This window comes from Copadichromis virginalis, linkage group LG23 (assembly GCF_057382275.1).
Source record: "Copadichromis virginalis isolate Kocher_CV1m ecotype Utaka linkage group LG23, C_Virginalis_male_GT1.1, whole genome shotgun sequence".
Taxonomy (NCBI): domain Eukaryota; kingdom Metazoa; phylum Chordata; class Actinopteri; order Cichliformes; family Cichlidae; genus Copadichromis; species Copadichromis virginalis.
In genome coordinates this window covers 14,235,259-14,260,469 of record NC_140639.1, presented here as the reverse complement: position 1 = coordinate 14,260,469, position 25,211 = coordinate 14,235,259, and the positions used below count along the sequence as shown (strand labels likewise).

At 39.1% G+C, this 25,211-nt stretch overlaps 1 protein-coding gene across 16 annotated transcripts in view; it reads left to right on the top strand.

Annotated features, from left to right (window-relative positions):
• The first annotated feature begins 957 nt into the window (after window positions 1-957).
• kif1aa (kinesin family member 1Aa) overlaps window positions 958-25,211 on the top strand; it is a 50,790-nt gene continuing 26,536 nt past the window's right edge. For 12 of the 16 annotated variants that reach the window (XM_085449661.1, XM_085449659.1, XM_085449658.1 and 9 more), the window contains exons 1-18: window positions 958-1,275; window positions 3,820-3,978; window positions 12,424-12,497; window positions 12,630-12,812; window positions 12,901-12,966; window positions 13,054-13,232; window positions 15,106-15,217; window positions 15,499-15,576; window positions 15,694-15,759; window positions 15,851-15,868; window positions 15,979-16,057; window positions 16,410-16,488; window positions 16,768-16,910; window positions 18,292-18,330; window positions 21,836-22,038; window positions 23,034-23,113; window positions 24,001-24,076; window positions 24,700-24,779. In XM_085449661.1, the coding sequence (XP_085305787.1) occupies window positions 3,873-3,978; window positions 12,424-12,497; window positions 12,630-12,812; window positions 12,901-12,966; window positions 13,054-13,232; window positions 15,106-15,217; window positions 15,499-15,576; window positions 15,694-15,759; window positions 15,851-15,868; window positions 15,979-16,057; window positions 16,410-16,488; window positions 16,768-16,910; window positions 18,292-18,330; window positions 21,836-22,038; window positions 23,034-23,113; window positions 24,001-24,076; window positions 24,700-24,779 (1,661 nt within the window). In that variant the 5' untranslated portion in view covers window positions 958-1,275; window positions 3,820-3,872. The remainder of the gene's footprint in view (window positions 1,276-3,819; window positions 3,979-12,423; window positions 12,498-12,629; window positions 12,813-12,900; window positions 12,967-13,053; window positions 13,233-15,105; window positions 15,218-15,498; window positions 15,577-15,693; window positions 15,760-15,850; window positions 15,869-15,978; window positions 16,058-16,409; window positions 16,489-16,767; window positions 16,911-18,291; window positions 18,331-21,835; window positions 22,039-23,033; window positions 23,114-24,000; window positions 24,077-24,699; window positions 24,780-25,211) is intronic. The other 4 variants (XM_085449663.1, XM_085449664.1, XM_085449656.1 and 1 more) reach the window with 2 other exon arrangements.

Below are 25,211 nucleotides of genomic sequence, written 5' to 3'. Positions count from 1 at the left end.
AACTGAAATTTTATTGATCAGTGAAAAACATAATATGACATCAGTGCTTCTTACTGCCATGAGTCAAAATCTCTATATTTTGGGAAAATGCAATTAATATAATTATAAAGCTGAGACTCATTAAGTTCACTTCATGGAACTGAGTCATGGTTGTCAAAAAGTGTCTTAACCTGTGCTTTTCCTGTTTCAGATGTTCTAATCCACAGAACACGGGTGGAATTAAGGTATGACAAATCGTCCAGAAATGATAGTTTTCACATATTTTCATTTTTTTCAAGAAGCTACATAAAAGTGGAAACTAAAGTGTGGGTTGCATGTCTTAAAAGAATACATACATAGGTGCATGTGCATTTAGCTGCTTCCTTTTCAAAAGGAAGGTCAAAAAACAAACTGCACGTATTGTTTGTTTAGCAATCAACGTTTATTATTTGCTCCAGTAAAATACAGCGACACACTTTAAAACTGCAATGCGGAAACAAAAATCGTTGTCATAAATAAACACATCTCAAGAAAAATAAAAAATGTGGGTCTTATATTGTTGTTTTTTGCCGTTCCCGAGGCCTGGCTCTACTCTAAGAAGCTGTATTGGATGTTTCAGTGAACACTCAGTTTCCATGCGCGGCGACCTGCTTTGTGCCACTTGTCTCCTCTCGGCTTGATGTCCCTGATCTGACCTACTAAACCTTACAAGTACAACACCGTTTGTGTGTCCTCACATGCACTGCTTCCAAAACAATCCTCCAAGTAATCCAGGCTGATTTTACCCCTTGAGAAAAACACTAATTCCCCCGCTATCCGCGAGTTTTACCTTTAATAAAAGGGTTTTCTCTATTACAGCTTTCATAAGAGGTCATAAGCGGGATACTAATCCCACTCCCTGCCTCCGCCTCTCCCTCTCTCTCTCTTCCCACTACTGCATTGATGCTGTTACCTCCCTCGGTGATGATGTCACTGGCTCAGTGGAGCTCGAGCATCCTTGCCAAAGACAGGGAGACAACAGAGCCGTTTTGATCGCTTCGGCCGAACATCCCAAGCTGCCTTTCCGTTTTCCTTGAGTCCCCACTGGCAGTCACGGGTGGAGGAAGAGGAGGTACAGGTACAAGGCACCAGCAGGCGGTGACTTCCTCAGCCCTTCATGGAGAAGGGAAGCTGTTAGCAGGGGCAGTGCCAGACCTGGAGGAGAGCAGCGGAGGTGGTGGTGGTGTCCGCGGAGCTGGACAATAAAACAGACGAGCACGAGAAATAGAGCCAATTCACGTTATTGGCATTGTCGAGGTAGGGCGGCTTTTTTTCAGTGTTTCCATTGTCACAGTGCTGATGCAGTTTTAATGAAGCAGCCTTTATTTACTTAGTGTTAAATCTCCTGGGGAGAGATGGGCTTAGGGTGCGGCCATTGAAGAGGCTGTCATTGTCGGGAAAAAGGCAGCCTAGAGCGATACAGAGGCATTAAAGCTGCTGTCTGACACCAGCTATGTGCTGTTATTTAACTGCGTCTATTTATAATAAAGAGGCTTTTATTTGTGTGAGCAGGACGGCAGCAATAAATGCACTGTCATTGGGGGAAAGGTGAGGTAGACGTGTGCGCGAAAGTGTTGTGTCATAACGCCAAAAGCTGCTGAAATGACGCAATAAATGATGTTTTTTTATCAAGTCAAAATGGTCAGTTTAAGCTTAATAACGACAGTGTCCATGACTTGCGTTTTATGGACCTGCTGCCATCCTGAAAAACAAAGTTGTTTGTTTTTTAAAAGCATTTAATAAATTCACAGTTACCTAATCAATAAGGAAAATTTGCCTAAAGTCTTGTCAAAAACATTATGTGCATTACTTTAGTCTTTGTCACTGGGAAAATGGTGGCCGCCCAGCTGAGCTCCATCATCAGCTGATTGGTGTGTGAGCAGATTATGACCATGGATGTTATGTGGAAAGGGGAAAAAAAGAAGTGGAAATATATTTTCACAAGATGCACAAGTTGCACTGTGACATGATTAATATTTTCCATTTCAGATAACAAAACCAGAGCCGATTTATGGCACACCTTGTACACCATTCGCTCCTTTTCATTTATTAATCCTGATTTTTAGCCTGCAGTCAGTTCACACCTGTTTTGCTGTTGTACTATGTTCCCTGCATACATCTTGCCAGTGAATCTGTTCAGGTGCCAGCTGGAGAGGGTGTACCAGGAATCGGGGTGACACAGCAGATTTACATTCAGTGATGAAAGACAATCTGAGTCACGAACACGCTCTGAGTATTGGTACCAAATCTGACGTGATCCCAAATCTTAGGCATCAGTTGAGTAAAAGAAATGACAGACTCTCTTATTAATATTCATAGCTGTACCTGATGCAGCATCACTGAAATCTAATTGTATCATAGTCAAGCTTATTGATAACCACATTAAAAATTTTGATGATGAGTCATGTTTGTACTTGATCCACCCACCACACACTAAAATCTATTGAATGTAATTTTTTTGCCTTTTGAGTGACTGCGTAACGAGTCGTTGGTGAAATGGAGCTGCTGAATGGAGCCAGACCCTGGATTTGTGGCTGGTTTCAGTGCCATTGTCATCCAGAGAAACAGCCTGACATTTAGCTGCTGCTGCACTTCTTTTGTTACAGCTTGCTTTATTATCCATTACTCCCCTGGCTGTAGCTGACCATGCATGGTCTTTTCATGTTACAGCCACTCAGCCCTGCCCTATGCTATTGTCCCAGTCTCATCAACCGCAAGATGCAATATTCCAACTTTACAATTTCTAACAAAATAATGCAAAAATAAGACAACATTTGTAATATTATGCAAACAGAGCACATGCTAGAAAAGTCTGCTATGGCATGACGATCACTTATGAACTGATGGATGTTTATAAAACCAGTAAATCTAGTAATAAGGACAGTCGTTCCCGACCTTTTTCATATAACATGCCTCTGTAGGCCTGGGAAATGGACTCAAGTATCCCTTCTTCACAATGTTAAAATTAGAACTGTACTTTTACTAAACTGTATAATAGTTGATATTAAACATGACCAACAATTGAAATAATGAGGTCATCAGGCATTCAAGAAATTCATGTGAGCAGAAAGCTTGATTTTTTTAGATTGATCTGTCATATCGAGGCCCCACCCATTTGCTTTTCACATGCTCTTTTTGCGAGGGGCAGCCAATCAGAAGAATGCTGGCTTATTAGGATACTGGATAAACGTTGATGATTGAGTGATCCCACTCCCTCCGCTGAAAAGTAGTTAAAATACTTTTAGTTGTTTTAACCCTTTAGACATTTTTTATCTAATTTTAAGCTTTCAGCTCCCCATTTATCAGTCGTGTAAGCTGGCCTAACTTTTTGTCTGTGGTTAAGCTTTTTGTCCATTTGACAGTTCATCACTGCATTTTATGTGGTATTAAACATGAACAAAGTTTCAGATAATTGATCGGTGTATGTACAAGTAATCCCTTTGAGCCCACAGCTGTAAACAGTCAGCTTCTTTACCCTTAGATCCTGATGATGTCATCGTGAAGGGATTTGAATTTGAAATATGGCAGAAAATATACTACTAACTATACTCTATGTTTCAGTCTTCCTTCTCTACTCTTTAGTGACTTTATGACTATAACTTATATATTCAGATCACGTATGCATTCCTTTTGCCGTCCTGTTTCTACTGCTTATCCATTACTTTGAATTAGCTGTTAAAATGCTGCTTAAGTTGATTAAGTTGCAGTTTCTGGGTTTCTTGGGGAGTGGTTTGCACATTAGTTTTTAGTTTAGTATTGGCAGCAACTCAGTTGTAATTCATATTCTCCTCCTTTCAACAGACTTGCAGACCGGCATTACAGAAAGCACCCCAAGGTGCTAAGAAGACAGCACCATGGCAGGGGCCTCTGTGAAGGTGGCGGTGCGGGTCCGCCCCTTCAATTCTAGGGAGATTGAGAAAGATAGCAAACTGATCATTCAGATGTCTGGAAACACCACTAGTAAGTACTCTAACTAGGATTTTTTCATAGAACTGTGGTTTTACTGAAAAAAGTGCATGTTTTTTTATTATCTTCGAGGCTGACTTATACAGTGAAGTAAAACTGTAATTAAGTCTGACAGATGTTTGCTTAACCTGGGGGAGGCTTCTTCTTCCACAAGGCATTAAGCACAAGGTTTTCCAGCTGTAGCTCACCTCGACCTTTAACCTTTCTGTGCGGTTGGATTACTGAACCATTAATTTCCTCTGTACATGTAAGGCGTATTTCAAGACACATCAAATTAGCAACATTTTATAGAGACTCAGACTCAGTTTCTGTGGGAGCAAACCTTTTTCCTGCCTCAGACAAAATGTGATCTAACTGAACTTGTTTGAGACAATATGTAATTACTGCAGGGTCCACCTTTTCAGCAGCTAAACCGAGCAAGCAGTGAAGGATTTAGCACATCACCAGCTTTGCAAATCAGTTGAACATCACGTGTTAGGCGACATAAGCTTCTCATTTATTTTGTAGAAGTCCTGCTATTTATGAATACAGATTAAAAATTATTCCTTCTTCACCATTTTATAATTAATCTTTCTGTTCAAGTATATGCAGTGAACAATTTTGTTATAATCCAAAACCAGCCACATTAATTTTCCTAGGAAACCTGCTCTGTAAGTTTCCTTCACTTTTAAAAAAACATGTACTTAAGAGTAGCACACATTCATAGATTTAACAGAGGACTGAGCGAAGAGACTGGAAAGACACTCGATATGTAGTCTGCTTAGCAAGGTAAAGCCGTTTGTCAATAATTGATGAGACTTCCTAAAATATTTACCGTTTGGCCTAATTTAGGCATCTCCCTCCTCCCTGCTCATGTCACGGGTGACTACATAACGAGCTGGGTGGCCTTTCTGGGCCGTCATATTTTTATGTGGGATGGTGTTTAAGAACTCGTTTGAAATTTTTTACTGTACAGTAGGAGTGATGTTACTTCGTTTGGCTTCCTTCTCTGTTTCTATGGCAGTGAACAATAAGTGTTTGCCTACTTCAGCAGTGTAAACATAGACCAGAGGTACCGGAGTCCATTGGGAATAAACTGGCAGCGTGTGGAGTGATAAAAAGTCCTTGAAGATGTACTGTTTTAAGCCATCTGTGAATTTGATTTTTAATCACACAAATCCCTTTTTTATGTTTTTATCCATGACATTATCCACACACATGTAAATTTAAAACACTTCACGAACACTGCCATCATTGTGTAACACTGTTTAATGCTTGTCTTAAAAAGTGCTTTACAGTAAATTGCTTTGCAAAGATCACAAAAATCAACTAGTCGAACGAATACCAGGGTCTCACACTTAAGCTAGAAATCATTTAAACCAAGAAATAATCAGGTTTATAACTTTCATGAGGAGGTTTATTCCATAGGTTTTGGCCCACAAATTCTCTGTCTCCTTGAGATTTCAACGGCACCTCTGGTTCAGATAAAACAATCGTGGTGATAGCTTTGGTCTTGGTTCTAATACAGCGATCTACTTTAATCTAGTATAACACAGGTTACTGAAAAAGGTATAGTCAGACCTGCATGTGGGCAAATATGGAAGCATTTGTGTTTGATTTGTCTAATTCTGATCAGAAATTTAAGACGACCTTCTAACAAAGTGGCTGCTGCTATGAGCTAGATCTGATGTCCAGCCCACAGGAGCTGCAGCTTGAAATAATGCACTGCTCAAAAACCAAAGCAAGTGCTAATAAATTAGATGAATGCAATATGAGTTTTTGTAGCAGAGGCTTGCTTCTGTTGTTCTCCAGCAGAAAGAAATAATGGGGGATTTTCAGCCACCTGCCCTATAAAGTTTATTAAAACCACAGTGGGGCTTGCAATAAATATATGCAGTATGCTTTCTGAATTTCATATTGTGTTGATGCGTTAATCTGGAAAAAGATACACATTAATTCATTTATTCTTACATATTAAAAGGAAGTCACCACTTTATGTCATATATAGGTGTGAATTTATCATATTTCTCTTTCAGTTATTTTTCCTAAAACCCAGACATTAAACATCCTGTCAACACTTTTAAGAAGCTTCACGTTTTTCAGATGCACAAAGCTGCTTTCAGTGAGACTGCCGGTCTTTCAGTGGAGCAGATTGTTCTCTTCCAAACTGAGTCAATAGCTCTGGATGTGGGCTGGAGGATGTGAGCAGGCTGATGTCATGAAAAAGCCCATTGGTTGCAGTGTCTGGAGGGGATAGAGAATCGGGGTATAAATGCCCCCTTGTCTCTGTGTAGTCTGGGTTGAAGAAAGGGAAAAGACGAAGGAGTTCTGGATTTTGTGTGTGTGTGTCTCTCGCTTCTTTGTGCTCCCTGACATTCATGTGTGGGTCAATAGCCCAGTTCCCACAAAGCAGGAGAATGGCAGTAATCTTGTTGTCTGATAGAAGTTCCCTCCCACGCCGACCTTAATTAAGATGCAGGGGAAAGACCTGAAGGAATAAGGGGCCTCGCTTTAGAAGACTACTTGCTGCAAATACTCTGTAGATTTCTGTTAATTTTGCTGCAGAAAAGTTATGAAGACATCAAAATTTTCACCATCGCAACATAACAGTTAGTAATATATGCAAAAGCAAGAAATCTAATCAGGTATATGAGTGTAGATGCATTACTTTAACATGCATTTGGTGGTTTCTTTCACATGTGTTCATGCATTATATCCCATTTGGACTACATTCTAAAAAAAATTGCAGTTTCTCATTCAAGTAGCATGAGCTTAGCAGTGCGCTGCACTAAGGATATGAATTGCATATTGGAATTGGCTGCAGCCTAAACCTTGATGCTCTTTCATAGGCAGCAGGAAGTGAATAGAGTAGTTTAAAAGCCTGTGGGAAAACAGCCATGATTCTCACTTGGTTTATGACCTTGTTAACCACTGTTATGGTGACTTTATGGTCTGATTGCTATTTTAAATTGTTCTTTAGTGCATCATAATGGTGATCTAAATCATCATCTCCATTAGAGTAAAATAGACACCAAAGCAGGGTATTCTTTAAAGCCTCAGCTCAGCCCACAAGCGTTGTCCCTTGTTTCAAAGACGATAACGACAAACTTGAACTTAAAAACAGGGGTGAAATTCCCAGTATTCCCCATTCTATTTATTATTCAACATTGTGACTTTTTCCGGTAACAGTATATCTAACATCTAACGTCTTTTTGAGAGAAATTGTGGATTCATGCCTTTTCTTCATCTGTGTAGTAAAAACCCTCATTACCATAATGATTACTGCTCTTTTATGTAAAAGTGCGTCATGCAAAGACTCATTTGACAGTCAGACTTCATAAACTCAGATATAAATCAGCAAACAGCTGCTGCGGCTGAATATAGTATCTACGTGGCTTTCCTCCAGTCCCTGTCAGTGAGTTCATATCCCCTCTTTCAGACCTGCTGACGCAACCACATTTCGTCTTCTATTGACTGGGGCAGGTCAGCCGTGACAGTCCTGAGCAGCATCACTCAGTCACAATTATGAAGACCTAGCAGCTATGACAAAGACAAACATGGAATGTGCAGTAAAAGGATACTGAAAACATGACAGAAGGGCAACTGAAATTAACCTCGAGCAGATAATCGCTGCTATAATTAGGAAAAAGACGAGGAACGTGGGCGTTCCTGACAGATACAGTGATGAGTGGAGGCATTTGATAAAGTGGGAAACTTTAAAACTGGGCCACCTGATCAGCATGAGCAGTACTATTTTCAGTCACGGTTACGTAAAAAGATTATTTGATGTTATTAGGGAAATATTAGGAAAATATAAAACATGGAATGCTCAAAATTGGAATACAGTGTAGTGGTATTCTTTCATAATACACAGCTATAAGAATACATTGTTGCGAGTACATTTTAAGGTGGTAAACATTTGCAAAAAGATTAAACAAAAACAGTAAACAGTAATTAATTTTTTTGCCCAATAAGTCCTTCATTTTAAAATTCATAGAATAAATGTTTATAAAGACATATAGATTCAACATTGTAAATATAGACTGTTAATGCAAATCATACACTGTTGTTTTAATAAATCAAATTACATTAACTTAAAATATTTTGTTATCACATGCCGGTTTTTACAGTTCAGTTAATTACCTCCATGCAAAAACTGAATTAGAAACAGCTTTTATTGAGGTATTTGGGTATTTAGAACACTGAAAAAAAAAAGATCAGCAGTTTCTCCGTCTTCATACATTTTTAATATTTGATTACCAAGATATCTTATGTGTATAGTAAAGATGAATGGCAGTGGCCCTGGTGTATACTTTATGTTGATAAATGTATCGATTGGGCTTTTACTTCAAAACACTCCAGACGTGGTGACAAAGACGGAAGAAAATGAACTGCTCGCTTTTCTCGTCTAATTGTCTGCACTTAATGATGGGTCATCAATTAAATCTACAGCTAAAAATTAAAAAGTGCTTCCATCATAAAAAGGGAAGATAGATGGCAAAAGTGGATACGGCAAGGGTTGAAGGAGGTCTCCTCTGTGTGCTTGAAATGACGCAGAAACTGTCCTATGGTGGAGAGATAAGCGATGATCACTGGATGAGATACCTCAGCTATTGATCTTAAACACTCAGTCCTGCTCCCGTGTCTCACTGCAGCCCTCATATATGGTCGGTTACTAAATTAGTTTCAACAATTACTCAGTCAGAAATTCTCTTTTTGTTTGTGGCTACTTTCAGAAAAACGTTTCATTGCAAATAAAAACCTTACATGCATTTAACAAGCTTGGTTAGGATAGTATAAAAGAAGTCTGTACCCGTGCAGTCCGCAAAGGCGGTACCCGGTACTTCCGCTCTGATGGTAATTCGTACTGCCAGTCACCACCACTCCAAAGTAATTACCTTATCTGAATGCAAGACACTCTTGTATTCTGTGCTTAAGTAGGGATGCAGAGGGCTCATCTTGTATGAATCACAGCGCTGTTGAAGATGAGTACGTTTAGAGAGGATGTCATATAGCGAAGGCTTCTGGGCAATAATGAAATCTTGGTTTTTTGTGTTTTTTTTAATTTTAGGGGTTTGATAAAGCAGCACGGTGGCACGGTGGTTAGCACTGTTGCCGCACAGCAAGAAGGTCCTGAGTTCAATTCCAACACCAGGCCGGGGTCTTTCTGTGTGGAGTTTGCATGTTCTCCCCGTGTTTGCGTGGGTTCCCTCCGGGTACTCCGGCTTCCTCCCACCGTCCAAAGACATGCAGCTTGTGGGGATAGGTTAATTGGATAATCCAAATTTCCACTAGGTGTGAATGTGTGAGTGAATGTGAGTGCGAATGGTTGTCTGTCCATGTGTGTTGGCCCTGTGACAGACTGGCGACCTGTCCAGGGTGTACCCCGCCTCTCGCCCTATGACAGCTGGGATAGGCTCCAGTGCCCCCCACGACCCTGAAAAGGATAAGCGGAAGCGAATGGATGGATGGTTTGATAAAGTAGTTCATGTCTCCTTTCAGTTATTTACCGAGTGAGTGAATCCAGAGTTTGTAAAAGCAGATCAGCGTTTTCTGTCAGAATGGACAGTTTCCTGATTGTGTAATACACCCCTAACTGGGTGTATTTACTATACACCCAGTTAAAAGCAATAAGTAATGTGACTACTAATACTGCTTAGTGAAATATGTCAGAAAAGGAAATTACTGCATAATAAAAGATGCAACACAGAATAAGCTGCAGTGAAGCAGCACAAACTCCTTCGCTGCTACGTAGGAACTGTCTTTTGTTTCGGTAACCCTAACCCTTTTTTAAAATTTGTAGCCCTTTTTTAACCCTTATTTAAATAAGAAGTAAATGTAGAGAGATTAGTAATCTCCTTTGGGAGAGCATCCTGTTTCAGATAGGCAGCATTAGCAGAGCATGTTTTCCGATGGTGGGAGAAGCCGGAGATTCTGGAGAATATCCGCACAGACGGGCACAACATGTTTGTGTGACAGAAGCAGCACAGGCAGCAGTGCTAAACATTAATAATAATTAGTGAGCAGTCTAGATTTGTGATGGTCAGCAGCAAGATACGATGATGATAAGATGAATGAGGATTATTTTTTAACTTTCAGCCAGGTTTACCTTTAACCAAAACTAAGCAGGCCAAAAATCCTAAAACATTGTGGAAAGGTGAAAAATGGACAAAAGAAGAACATATTTCTTTAAAACTCAATATTTTAAGTGTATTGACGTTGATTGAAGATCCTCTCTTCAAATGTCCTTATGGTTCTCGAAATTGTTTCTGTTAGCAGCGAATACAGACTACACTGCTTGGATAAGTATGGCAAATATGAGGACTGTAGTACATCTATGTTCATATCTGGCCTTCTTCCAGAGTACCAGGATGAGTCACGGCCAGTAAGTGAAGTCTCATCTCTTAGTCATGGCGAGGATTAGATCTGAAATCTGAAACCCAAGTCAGCCACACTGGCCTATATTTCATAGCTGGGAACAGTAGCAGTGTAGAGAGGAAATAAAACTGTGTACACTTACTTGAGCTCGTACTTAGCTCTGGGCCTTTTCCTCTTTTATCGACCGCATCTGCATTAGTAGAGAAAATGGTCTGGAGCCCAGGGAGCAGGGAGGAAGCATCATGTTGGCACCAAGACCAAATGAGATATGTGGGCACACCAACATGTGGAGTAGTATTCATGCCAAAAACAAAAAACAAACTAATCTCGATTTCATTGTGTCTGCTGAGTTTGGACAAATCAGGGTGAAACTGTTTGATGCACAGCAAAAAAAAAAAATCTCAAGAAATACTCTTTATTAGATGTTTTTGCAGAAAAAAGATAATTTGTGTATCTAATATTTTACGTTGTGTTTATATTGTAATGTCTACGAATGAAAAACAAGCACAATAATATTATCAAAAGGTTTTACGTGTAACTTGAAATATTGTTTTCCCCAAAAATGTGTTTTTCCACAAGTTAAATCTATAAAAAGCTGTAATTAGTCCTTTGGTTCGAAGTGCAAAACCTTTTCCACTCAAAATACTTTAAATACTCTATGCTTTATTTTTGAAACCAGTGTATCATCATCATGTCGATCAGGCCTCGGGGCAGACATCCTTAACATGACGTTAGATTAGCCATCAGTACGATATGATTTAATTATAAATCACTGTTTAACTGGATTTTCTTGAGTTGTCGTCATTCTGGGGATCAGACTGTTAGTGCTTATTCCAAAATCAAATTTTGGCTGCAGAGATGTCTGCCTTCTCTTGAATGTAATGAAAATGTAAAAATCTGGTGTATTTTGGTGCTCAAAACTTGAAAAAAAAAATGCATTTAAATAACTCAACATCTCTTATTAAAAATATTGAAATACTTATTTTTAAAAAAAATCACAGCTTTTGATGTGAACAGTGTCATGTAGGAACTATCCTTTCCACCATCTTCAATGACCAACATCAGCTGAGAGGAAACTCCATTAATATTTAAACCTGGCCTGTCTTCATGAGAAGATGCATGTTTCCTACTTCCTGCACAAAATCTTCACAATAAGGTTTTGGCACTTTTTTTGAGTAACTACATCATGAAACATTGAGTATTTCAGATGTATTTTTTCTTTGTTTATTCCGTTATATTTAACAGAAACCAGGCATCTCTGCAGTCAATATCTCGAAAACTGGGCAACCTTCACCAAAACAGTCTGGATGAAAAAAAAAGCAATTCAATCTGGAGGGAAAAAATGATTTAGGGCGAATTGTCCCTTTAATCTGGGATGAAGTTATACACTATAACTTCGCTATAACAGTGAATACACTGTTTAATGGGGAGAAGGCATTTCCTGTTTGAGTACCGAGATGGATGCTTAAATAGCTCATGGAGGATTTGTGATTTACAGAACAGCTGGCAGACACAGGAAGACATAAAAGCATATAGACACTTCACTGGCCTTCTGGGAAGACTGAAAGTTATAACACTGACAAAGGTGGAATTTATTGGAGGGCTACCAAAGGTCAGTGGAGCCTGACAGATTACAGCTAAAAGCGGCTGGTTGTTTCAAGCTGTATGCTGTTGAAAGATGAGCTGAGCGCAAGGTGTCCTAGAAAAGTCCTGACAGGTAACAAAATAACTGGCCTTTTTGCCTGTTTCTCAACTGGTTTACCTCATTGACTGGCTGACGGTGTGTGACCTCAGCCTTTGATTTAACAAATATTGGATTTTATACTTTGACATGGTCTCCAATGCCTTCTGTTTGGTCCTCTTCTGGATGAAGTGTTCCAATGTGATGCGTTTCTGTAATGAATTTATGTAGGCCAAGCCCAATAACTTAATCCCAAAGGTAGCTGTTGGTGCAGAAAGGAGAGGTGACTGAAACCTTTCCAGCTCTACTAGCACAACATGATACTAACCCAGCTCAGATCCAGTTTCACATGGGTGGTTCTCACCCTCCCTCTGACCCATGTTCCTTGTCCTGTCTTTCAGCCATCATCAACCCTAAGCAGGCCAAAGACAACAAGAGCTTCAACTTTGATTACTCCTACTGGTCTCACACTTCGGTAAGTCATCCGTGCACCCCCGGAGCCCAAACACAACGCATCCACATATTTTCATCAGTTTTGGATATATTTGTTCAAGCCTTACAAGACATTTTTAGTCTTAAATGACCAATTATTGATCTCTGTCCACAGCCCGAAGATGTCAATTATGCATCGCAGAAGCAAGTGTACAAAGACATCGGAGAGGAAATGTTGCTTCATGCCTTTGAAGGCTACAACGTCTGCATCTTTGCATATGGTCAGACGGGTGCAGGCAAGTCCTACACCATGATGGGGAAACAGGATGTGAAGGATCAGCAAGGAATTATTCCCCTGGTACTGACACACTTTGATTAATTTAACAGGGCACATAATAAATTAAATAATTTATCTTTTTGCGGATTATTATGTTTTCCTCTTCCAGCTGTGTGAAGACCTTTTTACAAAGATAAATGATAATACAGACAACAGCATGTCCTACTCTGTAGAGGTGAGTGTGGGCGCCCCTCCTGTTTATACAGTGGATTCAGACCTCACATCTGTTATAAATGTTCAATCAACTGTCAATTTGAAACAGGTAAGCTACATGGAAATCTACTGTGAGCGTGTGCGGGACTTGCTGAACCCAAAAAACAAAGGGCACCTGCGTGTGCGAGAGCATCCTCTAATGGGACCTTATGTGGAGGACCTGTCCAAGCTGGCTGTCACCTCCTACAATGACATCCAGGACCTGATGGATTCTGGCAACAAGGCTAGGTAATGTAGTCAACTATTTCTCGAGTCTCAGGAAAAGGCAGTGAACCACAGGAGGAGTGCTAAGTTAGCACGTTAGCTTAGCAAGTAGCGTAAACTGCCATAAACTGTGTGAGTGCAACACTAAGGACACATATACCCAGTGTTGCCAACTTAGCGACTTTGTCGCTATATTTAGCGAGTTTTCGGATCCCTTAGCGAATTTTTTTCTAAAAAAAAGTCGCTAAAAAAAGACGTGAAAGCCCGTATTGCTTTTACTCTCAACAAGCAGCGGGTGCTGTAACGCAGTCAGTTCTTCTTTTACTCTTTTACTCTTATGCTGTTTTGTGGATCACAAGGTTTAAAACTACTTATAAACACACACACACAAAGTAACTCCACCAGAGTGCCTATTTCGGGTCACTTTTGCCGGTCCAAGCCCGGGTAAAGGAGCAGGGTTGGAATTGTGACATTAAAAAAAAACAATAATTGCTAAAAGAAATTTAATTTGTAGTTCTAAATAAACTCTAAATGCATTTAGGACGTTTTTTACTCACTTTATGTCTCTTCCACGATGTTATTTCTCTCTCCAACAACATAGGTTACAATTAGATAAGCATGACCAATTATGCAAATTAGGCGATGACGTCATTTAGCGACTTCTAGCGACTTTTAGGACAACCAATAGCGATTTTCCTTACTGAGGAGTTGGCAACACTGCATATACCTGCCAATTAACAACAAAATAGAAGCACAAACTTGTTAAGCGAGCTGTTCCTCACAGCAGGGCTTATTATTCAACAGATATTTACATAAAAATGTTCCAAAAGGTACAAAGACCACAAACAGGGTTGGAAGATGCAGTTCAGTAGCGACTCCAGTTAATAGAAATTAAAGCAATAAGTTATATAACAGTTTACCTCATGGACAGTTGTTATGGAGGCTGGTTTTCTGGACACATGTTTCTGTTGTGATATTGCATTTTAACATTGCAGTCTATGTGGATTAACTCACTTTTGAAGGAAGTTTAAAGTGGCTGTTTGGGGAACTGCAAATTCTATTTAGCTCTATTTTAGCTCCAGAGGAAATGAAATGAATGAAAGGGCTAATTAAAGAGAGACTCCATTGAATTAGTCACTTTCTTTCTCTCTTAAAGTAACTGCAGGATATGAGGTTTGCAATAAGGAATGAATGAAACTCTAATGAAATGTATGTTTGTGGTGCACTATAAAAATGTCAGATGCATTGCTTAGCAGGCTCCAGGTTTTTCCATTTATAATTCTAGATTGGTTATGATTGTGAGATATTAAACGTCTCTCTTGTTCTTAGACTCTGAGGTTTTTGATTTTGGCTGTAGAATTGGTTGAAATTCCCTCCAAAAATGATTTTAGGGCTTAAGGAAAAACCTAAACATCGTGGCTTTTTGTGCTTTAGTTTTGACCCCTTTTTAAAAATCTGTCTTGCATAGAAGGATGGCTACATCCACTCGGACCATCTATGAATACATACAGTGAAAACAGAAGGGAAATGAAGGGAACGTTTACAGTCAATATCAATTTAAATATTTATATATAAATATTAAAACGACAATAGACACAGGAAAAAAATGAATGATCAAAATAAAACAGGAAGCATGAAGATGGGAAGTGTCATAAGGTTTGGGGGATAAAACACAAGCACAGTGACCATGACGTTTACCTAAACATAGCTGCTGTTACACTAAATATACTTTTTTTTTAAAATACGCTTTATATATAACTACCTATTTCTACTTTGAATAGTGTTTTATGAGTGTGTCATATAAAAAAACATTTTCATTAAATTATACTTAAACCCACATCCTGCTGGCTAAAATCTGAACTGTACAAAGTAATTAAAATTCATTGTCTCTGTGCAGGACTGTGGCTGCCACCAACATGAATGAGACAAGCAGTCGCTCGCACGCCGTCTTCAACATCATATTCACCCAGAAACGCCACGACACAGAGATGGATAACACTACCGAGAAGGTAGAGGATTTTTATCTGATCCTCACTGAATTTGTTTAACATCGAGTTGCTGTCTTGGTTTATCTGCCCTCTGACTGATGACGCTGATTTAAGTCTTGATGGGACGTGGAAATCAATGACTCCTTGAAGGTCATGAGGATAATTCTTAAGCTGTTTTTTTTTAATAAGGCCTGTCTCTATAATAAAGATGAATGCCTATTGATTCTTTTTTTGTGTTGTTGAAAGCCCATGTGTTGCATCTTATTAATTGGATTCTACTGATTTGGTGTGTGCTGTTTTAGGTCAGTAAAATCAGTTTGGTGGATTTGGCTGGCAGTGAGAGGGCCGATTCTACCGGAGCCAAAGGGACCAGGCTAAAGGTGAAAACACTACAAAAAAAAATCTTAAATCATGTTTATTTATCTGACTAAATCCATGTTAAAGCAGTCTGTGCTTACTGTCATCGTAATCCTTATCTGCCTACTGTTCTGTCACAGGAAGGAGCAAATATCAACAAATCTCTAACCACGCTGGGGAAAGTCATCTCTGCTTTGGCAGAAATGGTCTGTATTAACCATTTGTTGTATTTTTTAAGGTGAAGTCGATTTTGTGTTGGATAAAAATTACAGTTTCCACTGTCTCATTTCATTTTAGGGCTCTGGGCCGAATAAGGTGAGTGATTCACATGTTATTATCCTAATTCATTATTTATTTGAACCTATAGTAAACACAGAAAAAATTAATTCATGCTGACTTTTTGTGTGTCTTTTATTTATAAACAGAATAAAAAGAAGAAAAAGGCAGAAAGCTTCATTCCATACCGAGATTCAGTTTTGACTTGGCTACTGAGAGAAAATTTGGGTATGAACACCGTTTTTCAAAGGCATTGAATGTCTCTAATATTTCTAACATCACTGTGATATGTAAAAGAATCCCTCCAGAAAATCGTGCGTCTGAACCCCAAAAGCTAATCACTTTTACATTTTAATGCAAACCACAACTTTTCTGTTAAATGTAAGATTTATGTTGTACTTATGTAATTGTACTATATGTAATCAAATGACATTTTTTGGGTGTAGCAAAATCTAAATTTTAACTTGTTCAGACAGAGTGTTTTCCTATTTTCCTGACACCACATTCATGCAGAACTAGTGACAATCAAGTACACATTCTGAACTCAAAGCATAAATTTACATCTGTTCTTCTCTGTCAGGGGGAAATTCTCGAACTGCGATGGTTGCTGCTCTGAGTCCAGCTGATATCAACTACGATGAGACCCTTAGCACGCTCAGGTAAACAGAGCAGACAGCACATTTTGTGCTGCAGATTTTTCCTCCCACACAGCTGGTGAATGTTGCTTTGAAGGACACCGGTGTTGGTGAAACGCAGGCATTGTGTAATCCACGTTTCCCTCAGAGGTTTGCCTCACTTTCACACTTCAAACATCCTTCACGGGTTGCAGCTGCAGCTCCGGGCTGCAGAGACGGGGATGTCGGGGGAATTATGAATGTGTATATATGTGTGTGTTTCTCCTCACACACCTGTGTCTCAGTGATCTTTTGCATTCCCAGGTATGCTGACCGTGCCAAACAGATTCGCTGTAACGCTGTCATTAACGAGGATCCCAACAACCGATTGGTGCGTGAGCTGAAGGAGGAGGTGTCTCGCCTGAAAGAGCTCCTCTTTGCTCAAGGCCTGGGTGACATCATTGAGAGTAAGGGACCATTCATTGGATTTATGTGCCCATTATCTGTAGATTGAATTTTAAATTGTTCATAATGGTCTTGGACCCTTTTTTTAAGAGTCAGCCTCAGCTCAGCCCACTCACAAACAAATTTGTTCTCCCTGTGCTCACAGAAGCCGTGATGTACTCACAGACATGTTGATCTGTTCAAATAGGCCAAGAAGCAAATTAAGAACCAGCCAGGGCAATAAAATCAGTGGGAAGAAGTTAATGAAAATGAATAGATAGCAAGTGGTTTCAGACAGCAGTAGGACCAAACTTGGCACGAATGCATTATTCTCCCATTTGTGTCTAAAAACAGGCTGGAAAAAATGGTGTAGGCGTTGTTTCTAGCATTAGCATCTGAAGCTAACACATCATACCAGCTATGTGAGAGGAAATGTTTTGCCTCCACTCCTGTCCTTAGACAGGCAGGGTGCTCTTACATAAATAACACAGCACAAGTTATACATCTCCTTATATTGGGAAGTGAATTCATCTTGATTAGGTATCATCTCAGTAGCACTTTTTTATGTCAGAAACCATTACAGATACCACAGCCTCAGTTATCCACAAGCACTGATATCATATTCCCTTTCTTAGGCACCTGAACAGTTTATAGTGTGTTTGGTGGAACACAAAACTTTTGGATGAGCTGTACAGCAAACCATATATTTGTTCAAATCATTTAAAAATGGTTGAAAAAAACAAATATGGTCAAGAGTTCCAGCTCAGTAATGTAAAACAGCATCAGCAGGAGAATCCTAGCAGCCTGTTTGCACAAAGACACAAAGTTGAACAGTTGATTTATAGTAGAAAAATTATCTATAGAGGGTGAAACTGTTTTGTAACTGGCTGTAAACATTTTTGAATATATGAATATTTTAACATGGGATTGATTCATTTTTGGAGCCAGCCTCAGGGTGACATTAAAGGAACTGCAGTTTTTGATACTTCGTTAGAGGTTGATGCTCACTCATGACTCACCTCTCCTATGCATTAGCTTAGACTATATTACACTTGTTTTTCCCAAAATGTAATCCACTAATTTTGGTTAATTTATATAATTATATCTATATAAGTTATAAAGTATATATAATTTTGGCCAGAACATATAGTATTAGCTCATTGCATCTCTAATCTTGATACCACTTTTACTGCAGTACTGCAAACAGATGTATTAGATGGATGTTATATTATTTTGAAACCATGCACAGTTCCTTTCCCAGAGAAAGATCAGGATTAATGTTTGGAGCGCATAGAGCATATTAAGACTGCAGTGCTCAGGTGTTCACCAATAGCTAAATGAACATTTTTACCTGTGGAGAATTTAACTAAAGGTGTTGTGCTGTCTCTCTGTCTCTTCTCCCAGCATATCGAGCGTCTGGTGCTGATATCGAGGGTTTGAAATGTGTGTTCTCTGTTTCTTGCTTTCTGGCTTTGCAGCTTAGAATCGCAGCTGATTAATGTGGCAGTGTTAAAGTGGTTTTTCAATGTTCTCTGCAGCACCAAAGGAACTGTTCTGATTGTTTTACATGATTTTTAGTGAAACGCGAGAAGCTAATGTTAATGAAATACAAACAGCATGTTTTCCATCCCTATTCAGGCTTTGCTATATTATGGTGCTGTAGAGATCTGAGTATGACTTTATAGATGCACTGATAGGTCAGCGGAGCAATATAGTATGGAAGCTTGTGCACCATAATGGGATTCATTTCATCTTTAATTTCCCTGACGTAGAAATTGTGACATCCATTTCCTCTGGCAGGTCTGTGTGTGTACGACGCGCTTTATTTTTCCGGCAAGAAAACACACATATCACATAAAAAGATTTAATGACACATGCAATACAGTGCAGTAAAGAATTAAATCCCCTAATATATTCTAAGCAATATATTCACAAAGCATTTAAAAAATAGATAACGATGTAATAAAAATCTGAATAAACCTCAATAAACAAACTTAAAAGTTTGGATGTTGTGAGAAAACAGAATGCAATAATTTGCAAATCTCATAAACATATTTTTATTTTCAATTAACAAAATAAAACAGTCTAAGAAAAAGATGACCTCATCTTGAACTTGATGGCAGCAGCACAATCAAAAACGTTGGGATAGGGTGATTTCCCACTGTGTAGCATCCCCTCTGCACTCTTAACAGGAAAACGTTCCTTCCTTGTCTGATTGAGGATTATAGTCCTGTTATTAACCTGTTGCCAGTTAACCTTATTAGCAGCAATATTTCCCTTAATTTTTTCCTCTTAATTGTTTCTTCCTTCCAAATATTCTCATGAAAGAGTAAAAAGTCTCAGTTTAAATATTTAGTGTTCTGGGGTTAATGGAATATGCGTTTATGAGATTTGAAAATCATGCTGCCTTTATCTCCATTTCAAACATTATTCCAAGTGGGGTTTTTTTTGTATTTTATAATGAATAAATTAAAGAAAACGTACAGTATAGTTGGTCAATAGTAGCAATATAATTTGAACAGAAGTAAGCTATGTATTTTTAAAAATTATAGTACAGCTCAGTATGTTTATTAAGGTCTTTTTAAAGACCACACTGGCAGCAGCACATATAAAAAAATGTTTTTATCCTGTTTTAGCTATAAAGCTATATAAAAGTGGACCAGGTGATATAACACCTTTCCTGTGTTAGATCCCTAAGTTCTCAAGTTCCCTGAAAAAGGTCATTTGTAAAAAATAGAACTTTTAAGAGAAAGAAAATGTCTCTACTTTAAAAAGATATTTGGATAATTACCTTGTTACATTTCCCTTTACAGTTTACGAATCATCAGTCTGTCAACGCCTGTTGGCAGGCAGGATAACAGGGCACAGAGGAACGATAAGATGAGGGTGATGATGTAGTCTTCAGACATATAATCACTTACATAATAGTGGATCTTTTAGGTCTTCTGCACTTTTCATGCCATAGATTTTTACAGTCTTTCCATAATACACAACTTAATTAACCGCAGAGGCAATATTATGTGATCAATCTTGGCGAGCCGAAGCCTGTCCAGATGGATGGGTGTGATACACTTGGCCAGTTTATTGCTCTGTGTTGCCATAGCAGCAGCAGCAAGGTTGTTATTATTGCTTTCTGCTCAGGCCTTTCAGGTGCCACGATAAATCCAAGATAAAGCTCTGAACAGAAAAATATAAGGGGCCCTTTTTTATGTGTTACTTTAATAATAGATTTACCCAGAAATTTCATTCAAAGCTAATCAGACAAACTCATCGCTGTGTCTGATCCTCTACCAGAGAAATGGATTTCTGCTTCCAGTAATTTGTTTGACATTAATAATTTCAGCAAAGCATGCTGAGCAGTAAATGCATCTTGCTGCTTTTAGATAATAATCTTAATTGAGAGTTCTGGCTTTCTAATGTTCTGTGCAGAAAATAAGACGCCATTAAAAATGAGTCATCGTGTTTGCGCACACAGGCTCAGCTCACGTACTTTGTTGTTTTCCATAACTGGTGACAGTTTTTAATTTTTTGGTAGAGATGCTTGAATGGGAATGAGTAATGGAAATCTTTTCTCATGCTGCTCGAACAGTTTCTCAATGGTTCTGCATTAGGGCTGCCACAAACGATTATTTTGATAGTCGACTAGTCACCGATTATTTATGCGATTAGTCGACTAATCAGATCATCATCCACTGGACGTAAAACTACAGCTTATTGCACCAGCAGCATCTGCTCTTATATAACTATCATTAGCTTACAGCTTTAAGCTTTTAAGGTGCTAACTAAAAATAAAGACAAGATGATAGTTTATTCAATTTTAATGAAATTTGCAGATTGTTTCGGTGAAGTTTAATAAACTCCTTGCTATCTAAAATATAACAGGACAACGGAGTATATTCTCCAGCATCTCACACTTTTGATAATCAGCTGTCTGCTTGACGTTTATTCAGCTGTGTAAAAACTATAACTTTAATCTCAGCCAAACCGATTTACTCAGGAACAAATAAAATACAAAAAAAAAAAAAAAGCCAAACAACAACATTTTTAATTTATCTAAGTGACTCATATATATTTAACCTGAGTAGCGAAAGACGGTGGTGGGTTTGAAAACAATTTGCCGGGAGTCCGGTGTTCTCACCGCGCTAGTGACCTAGCCCCCGGCTAGCTATCGAGCTAGTGGGTAACAGACGTCTCCGAAAACGTCGGAGCGCTTTTGAAAATATGTGGTGTCCTGATAAACTGAGCCGATATTTGAGGTTTACACAGCTACATTCTCGGCTGAAAATATGTTAAACGTTTATTTTGTGACCCAGAAAGAATAATAAGAGTAATATTAAAACTAACTAGCTGCCGCCATTGTTGGAAACTGAGCTGGGCCGCGCTATGAATTCTGGGACACAGCTGCTTCTTCTTCTTCTTCTTCTTCGGGGTTTAACGGCAGCTGGCATCCTTGTACATGCAGTGCTGCCATCTTCTGTTTCAGTCCGTTATTACACTCTTAAATCCTGCTACTTATTCCTGCGTCTTTTGGGATCTTACAAAGCTTCAAACGACGCGTCGACTATTAAATCAGTCGTCGACGATTTTGATAGTCGACGTAATCGTGACTAGTCGACAAATCGTGGCAGCCCTATTCTGCATATCACGCTGTGCTTGAAGTTTTGTATGGTAGCTACATTTTCGTTGAGTCGTCTTGTGGCTGGATGGCCTCCTTGTTGCATCATTTGAGTTGTCTGTGGCTTTCTGCTGGTGCTGCCCTTGCTTCTGTGCTACCAGTTCAAATTTCTCTCTGTAAGTTAGATTTGTTTCAAGACACGTGTCTTCTTTCTTTTCTATTCTCTTCTCTTCCTTTTCTGTCTGCATTTCTCCGTTCTTTTACTCCCTGTTATCGATTACCCCAATCCCCGCTTCCTGTCCCCACTCCCCACGCCCCGTCCCACCCTGGCAGACATATCCGATTACAAGAACAATAACAATAAAGGCCAAGCTGTGAATCAAAGGGATGATCTCTCCACAGTGACCAATGCCATGACGGGGATGAGCCCCTCTCCATCTCTCTCAGCCTTGTCCAGTCGGGCCGGATCTATTGCCAGTCTGCACGATCGCATCATGTTCAGCCCAGGCAGCGAGGAGGCCATCGAGAGGCTGAAGGTGAGCACAAAACCCAGTTTAACCCCCACCCCAGTCTTACACAGTCAGGAAATAAAACTTCAGTGAGATTCACCAAGCATTTGTTGAGGTTCAGAGTCTTTCTAATTGTGGGCAGATTCAATAAAAAAGTTCAAAAAACCAAATTGGTCTTTTATACTTTTTGCCTTTCTGAGCATTTCCAGTAGATTATAACCAAAAACCTGATTTCCTAAAAACAAATGGGTCTTCAGAAATTCCCAGAGCCCAACAAAATGACCACCAACAGGCTTCCCACGCGCATATTTCTGACCAAAACCCAGACTAAGGCCATTACACACTGAGCATATTGTGAAAATTCTGAATTTTATCGATGCAAACACAGTACACGTTGCATTTTTGCAAAGAATTTGTGGGACGTGTACTCACAGCCCACCACAATGCAACTCAATTCATCAAAGAACAGCAGAACTGGCAACCAGTTCTATTCACAGGTTCACACCGAGCACATGTGACAGACGTGAAAAAGGCTCGAGACGCCGTGGCATCTGTCACACGTGCTCGGTGTGAACCTCATCTGTGAAGAGAATGGGGCTCCACTGGGACACCTACCAATTCTGGTGTTCCCTGGTGAATGCCAATCAAGCTTTTTATGAGCAGTGTAGTTATAATTAAAATGATGCACCAAGGAGGACAAGCAGAGCAGGGTCACCCCAGGCCCCCCTTTATCTGTGTCCCTGGCTCTTTCGGCCATTTTAATACTCAATGAAGCTCTACGTTATGGCACAAAGACATTATATTCACACCCTTTTTTACATGCCAACATAAGGTCATCTAATGAAATCACAGATATGGGTCATTTAATTTCTGCTACTTAAAAAAGTAAGCAATTAAGTAAGCTAATAAAATACTGGAATTCTATTGCTTCATTGCTGAATTTGGATGTTTCTTTGCATTAAGTCCAGATATAGTTATTATTTAAATGATTATCACCACACTTTTTTATTTTTTAACGTCAGGAAACAGAGAAAATCATCGCTGAGCTCAATGAGACCTGGGAAGAGAAACTTCGCAGAACAGAAGCCATTAGAATGGAAAGGTAAGACAACCAGATGCTTAGTTTTATTTTAATTTATTTTATTGCATTGTTTAAATTCCTCTTTAAGATTAAACTTTGGAAATACTAAAGATGCCAAAACAGGAACAACATCCTAATAATTCAAGAAAAGAGAAACACAGGAGGATTACAACACACATACAAAAACTTAAATGCTGTAAGATGAGAGAGGTAATATTCAAAGGAAAAAAAGGACAATTTCCTGAATTAAAATTTCTAAATTTCCAAGATTACAGTTGTTCATTTGCAGGAAAATATATTTCTTTAAAAAACAAACTTTTTTTTGTTTTTATGAAAGTTTTATAAAAGTTTTATAAAAAATAAAGAAGTTCTCTAAGGTTAGTAGTAAATATTCAAAGTTTCAAGGACATTAAAGATATTAAAGTCAAAACCTGCAAAAACTAAAGATAAAAAAGCATAAGAAACCTTGGTGTTCTGAGATTAAAGTCACAGGCTGGATAATCTCACCTACACCACAGCGGCCATCAGGAAACGCTGTGTTAACGTTGTGATTCTGGGCTCAAATCAGGAATAACGTCATATTGCACCAAATGCAACCTACTACAGGCTAAGCTATAATCAACAAGAAAACCAAACTGATGTGGCATGTCCTCAGGTTACAGGATTGTAGAAGCAGTGACGTCTAGCTGTGGTTCTGTGATCAGATTGAGCTAATCTGGCAAAGTAACTGTTTGGCCAAAAATAAAAGCTTTCGGTGATCTGAGTATAGAGCAATTGGTGCCACTTCCAGAATAATATTGGGTCTATGCTTTATTTAGGAACATTTCTCATTGAATCAATGTTTAAAAAAAGTATATTTACATTAAAAAAAATATCTCACTTGGTATGCTGATGATATTCGTCAACAGAGAGGCCCTGCTGGCCGAAATGGGTGTAGCAATGCGAGAAGATGGTGGAACAGTTGGTGTGTTCTCTCCAAAGAAGGTAAAAGATGTATTCTACTTCTCCAAAACCACTGTGATATAATCCTTACCGCTTCGATTATTCACTGCTGTGCTTGTTTATTTACCCCCAAAGCCCACTGATAGCCCTAGAAAGCCCGAGCCCGTGTTTATCGACACAGTCGGGCTGTTTTCCCCCAACGAGGTTTGTAGCTCTGAAGTGTTTAAAGTGTCTCCTCTGATGAGTGCTCGAGCCTCGTCGAGGCAGATCAGACGAGAGTTTCACTGTTTCATTAAGTGTTATCCTAAATCTACTTCATTGCTCACTTCAAACACTCCCTCACTGCACCGAAGGCAGCCATGGGTGTAAACATGGGGGAAAAGATAATAGCAGTGCCCTAATTTCAGTGATTTATGGCTGCTTGCCTGCAGCCCCAAAACATCTGACTTCATTAAACACTCCATGCTGGGACGCTGTGGGGAGTGACTGCATGGTTTTAACTATTGCTGATTGTTTGATGTTTCTTACTGGGAGAGCTTGTATTTCAGACCACCTGTTGTGCACAGCTGACATATGTTATAATGTAAATAACATATGGATGTTGAATGACTCATGCATATTGCTTACCGAAAGTTAACAGTGAAATATTCCCCGTTCTGTGTCAGACGCCTCATTTGGTGAACCTCAACGAGGACCCTCTGATGTCTGAGTGCCTGCTGTACTATATCAAAGACGGGATCACCAGGTTAGAGGCTGACATTTTACAGCGTAATAAGAGGAAGGTGGTTCTCACCCTGAGAGGACAAAACCACTGCAGGGGAGACCAGGAGAAAATGCGATGTAAACAAATGTGATTTATGTAGAAAGTAAAGTCTGCTGAAGCTGTCATGATGACCTTTATTTAATTAAAACCCCACTTGGATCCTTTTTATTATTAGATGCCTCCCATATTATTGCGAATGACTCATAAAAAGTGTGGGGTCAGCTTATGATGAGGGCACACCAGAAAAAGTTTAAGAACTGCTGTATTAGAACGATACTGATTAAAAAAAGGACATTGTTTTTATGCTAATCTAACTTCAAGAGACAACAGGCCTGCATTGTAAACATGTTCTCATCACATGGCGTCATATAATGTTGTGTCAGATGCCTGTGCCTCACTGGCACTAAATGTTCT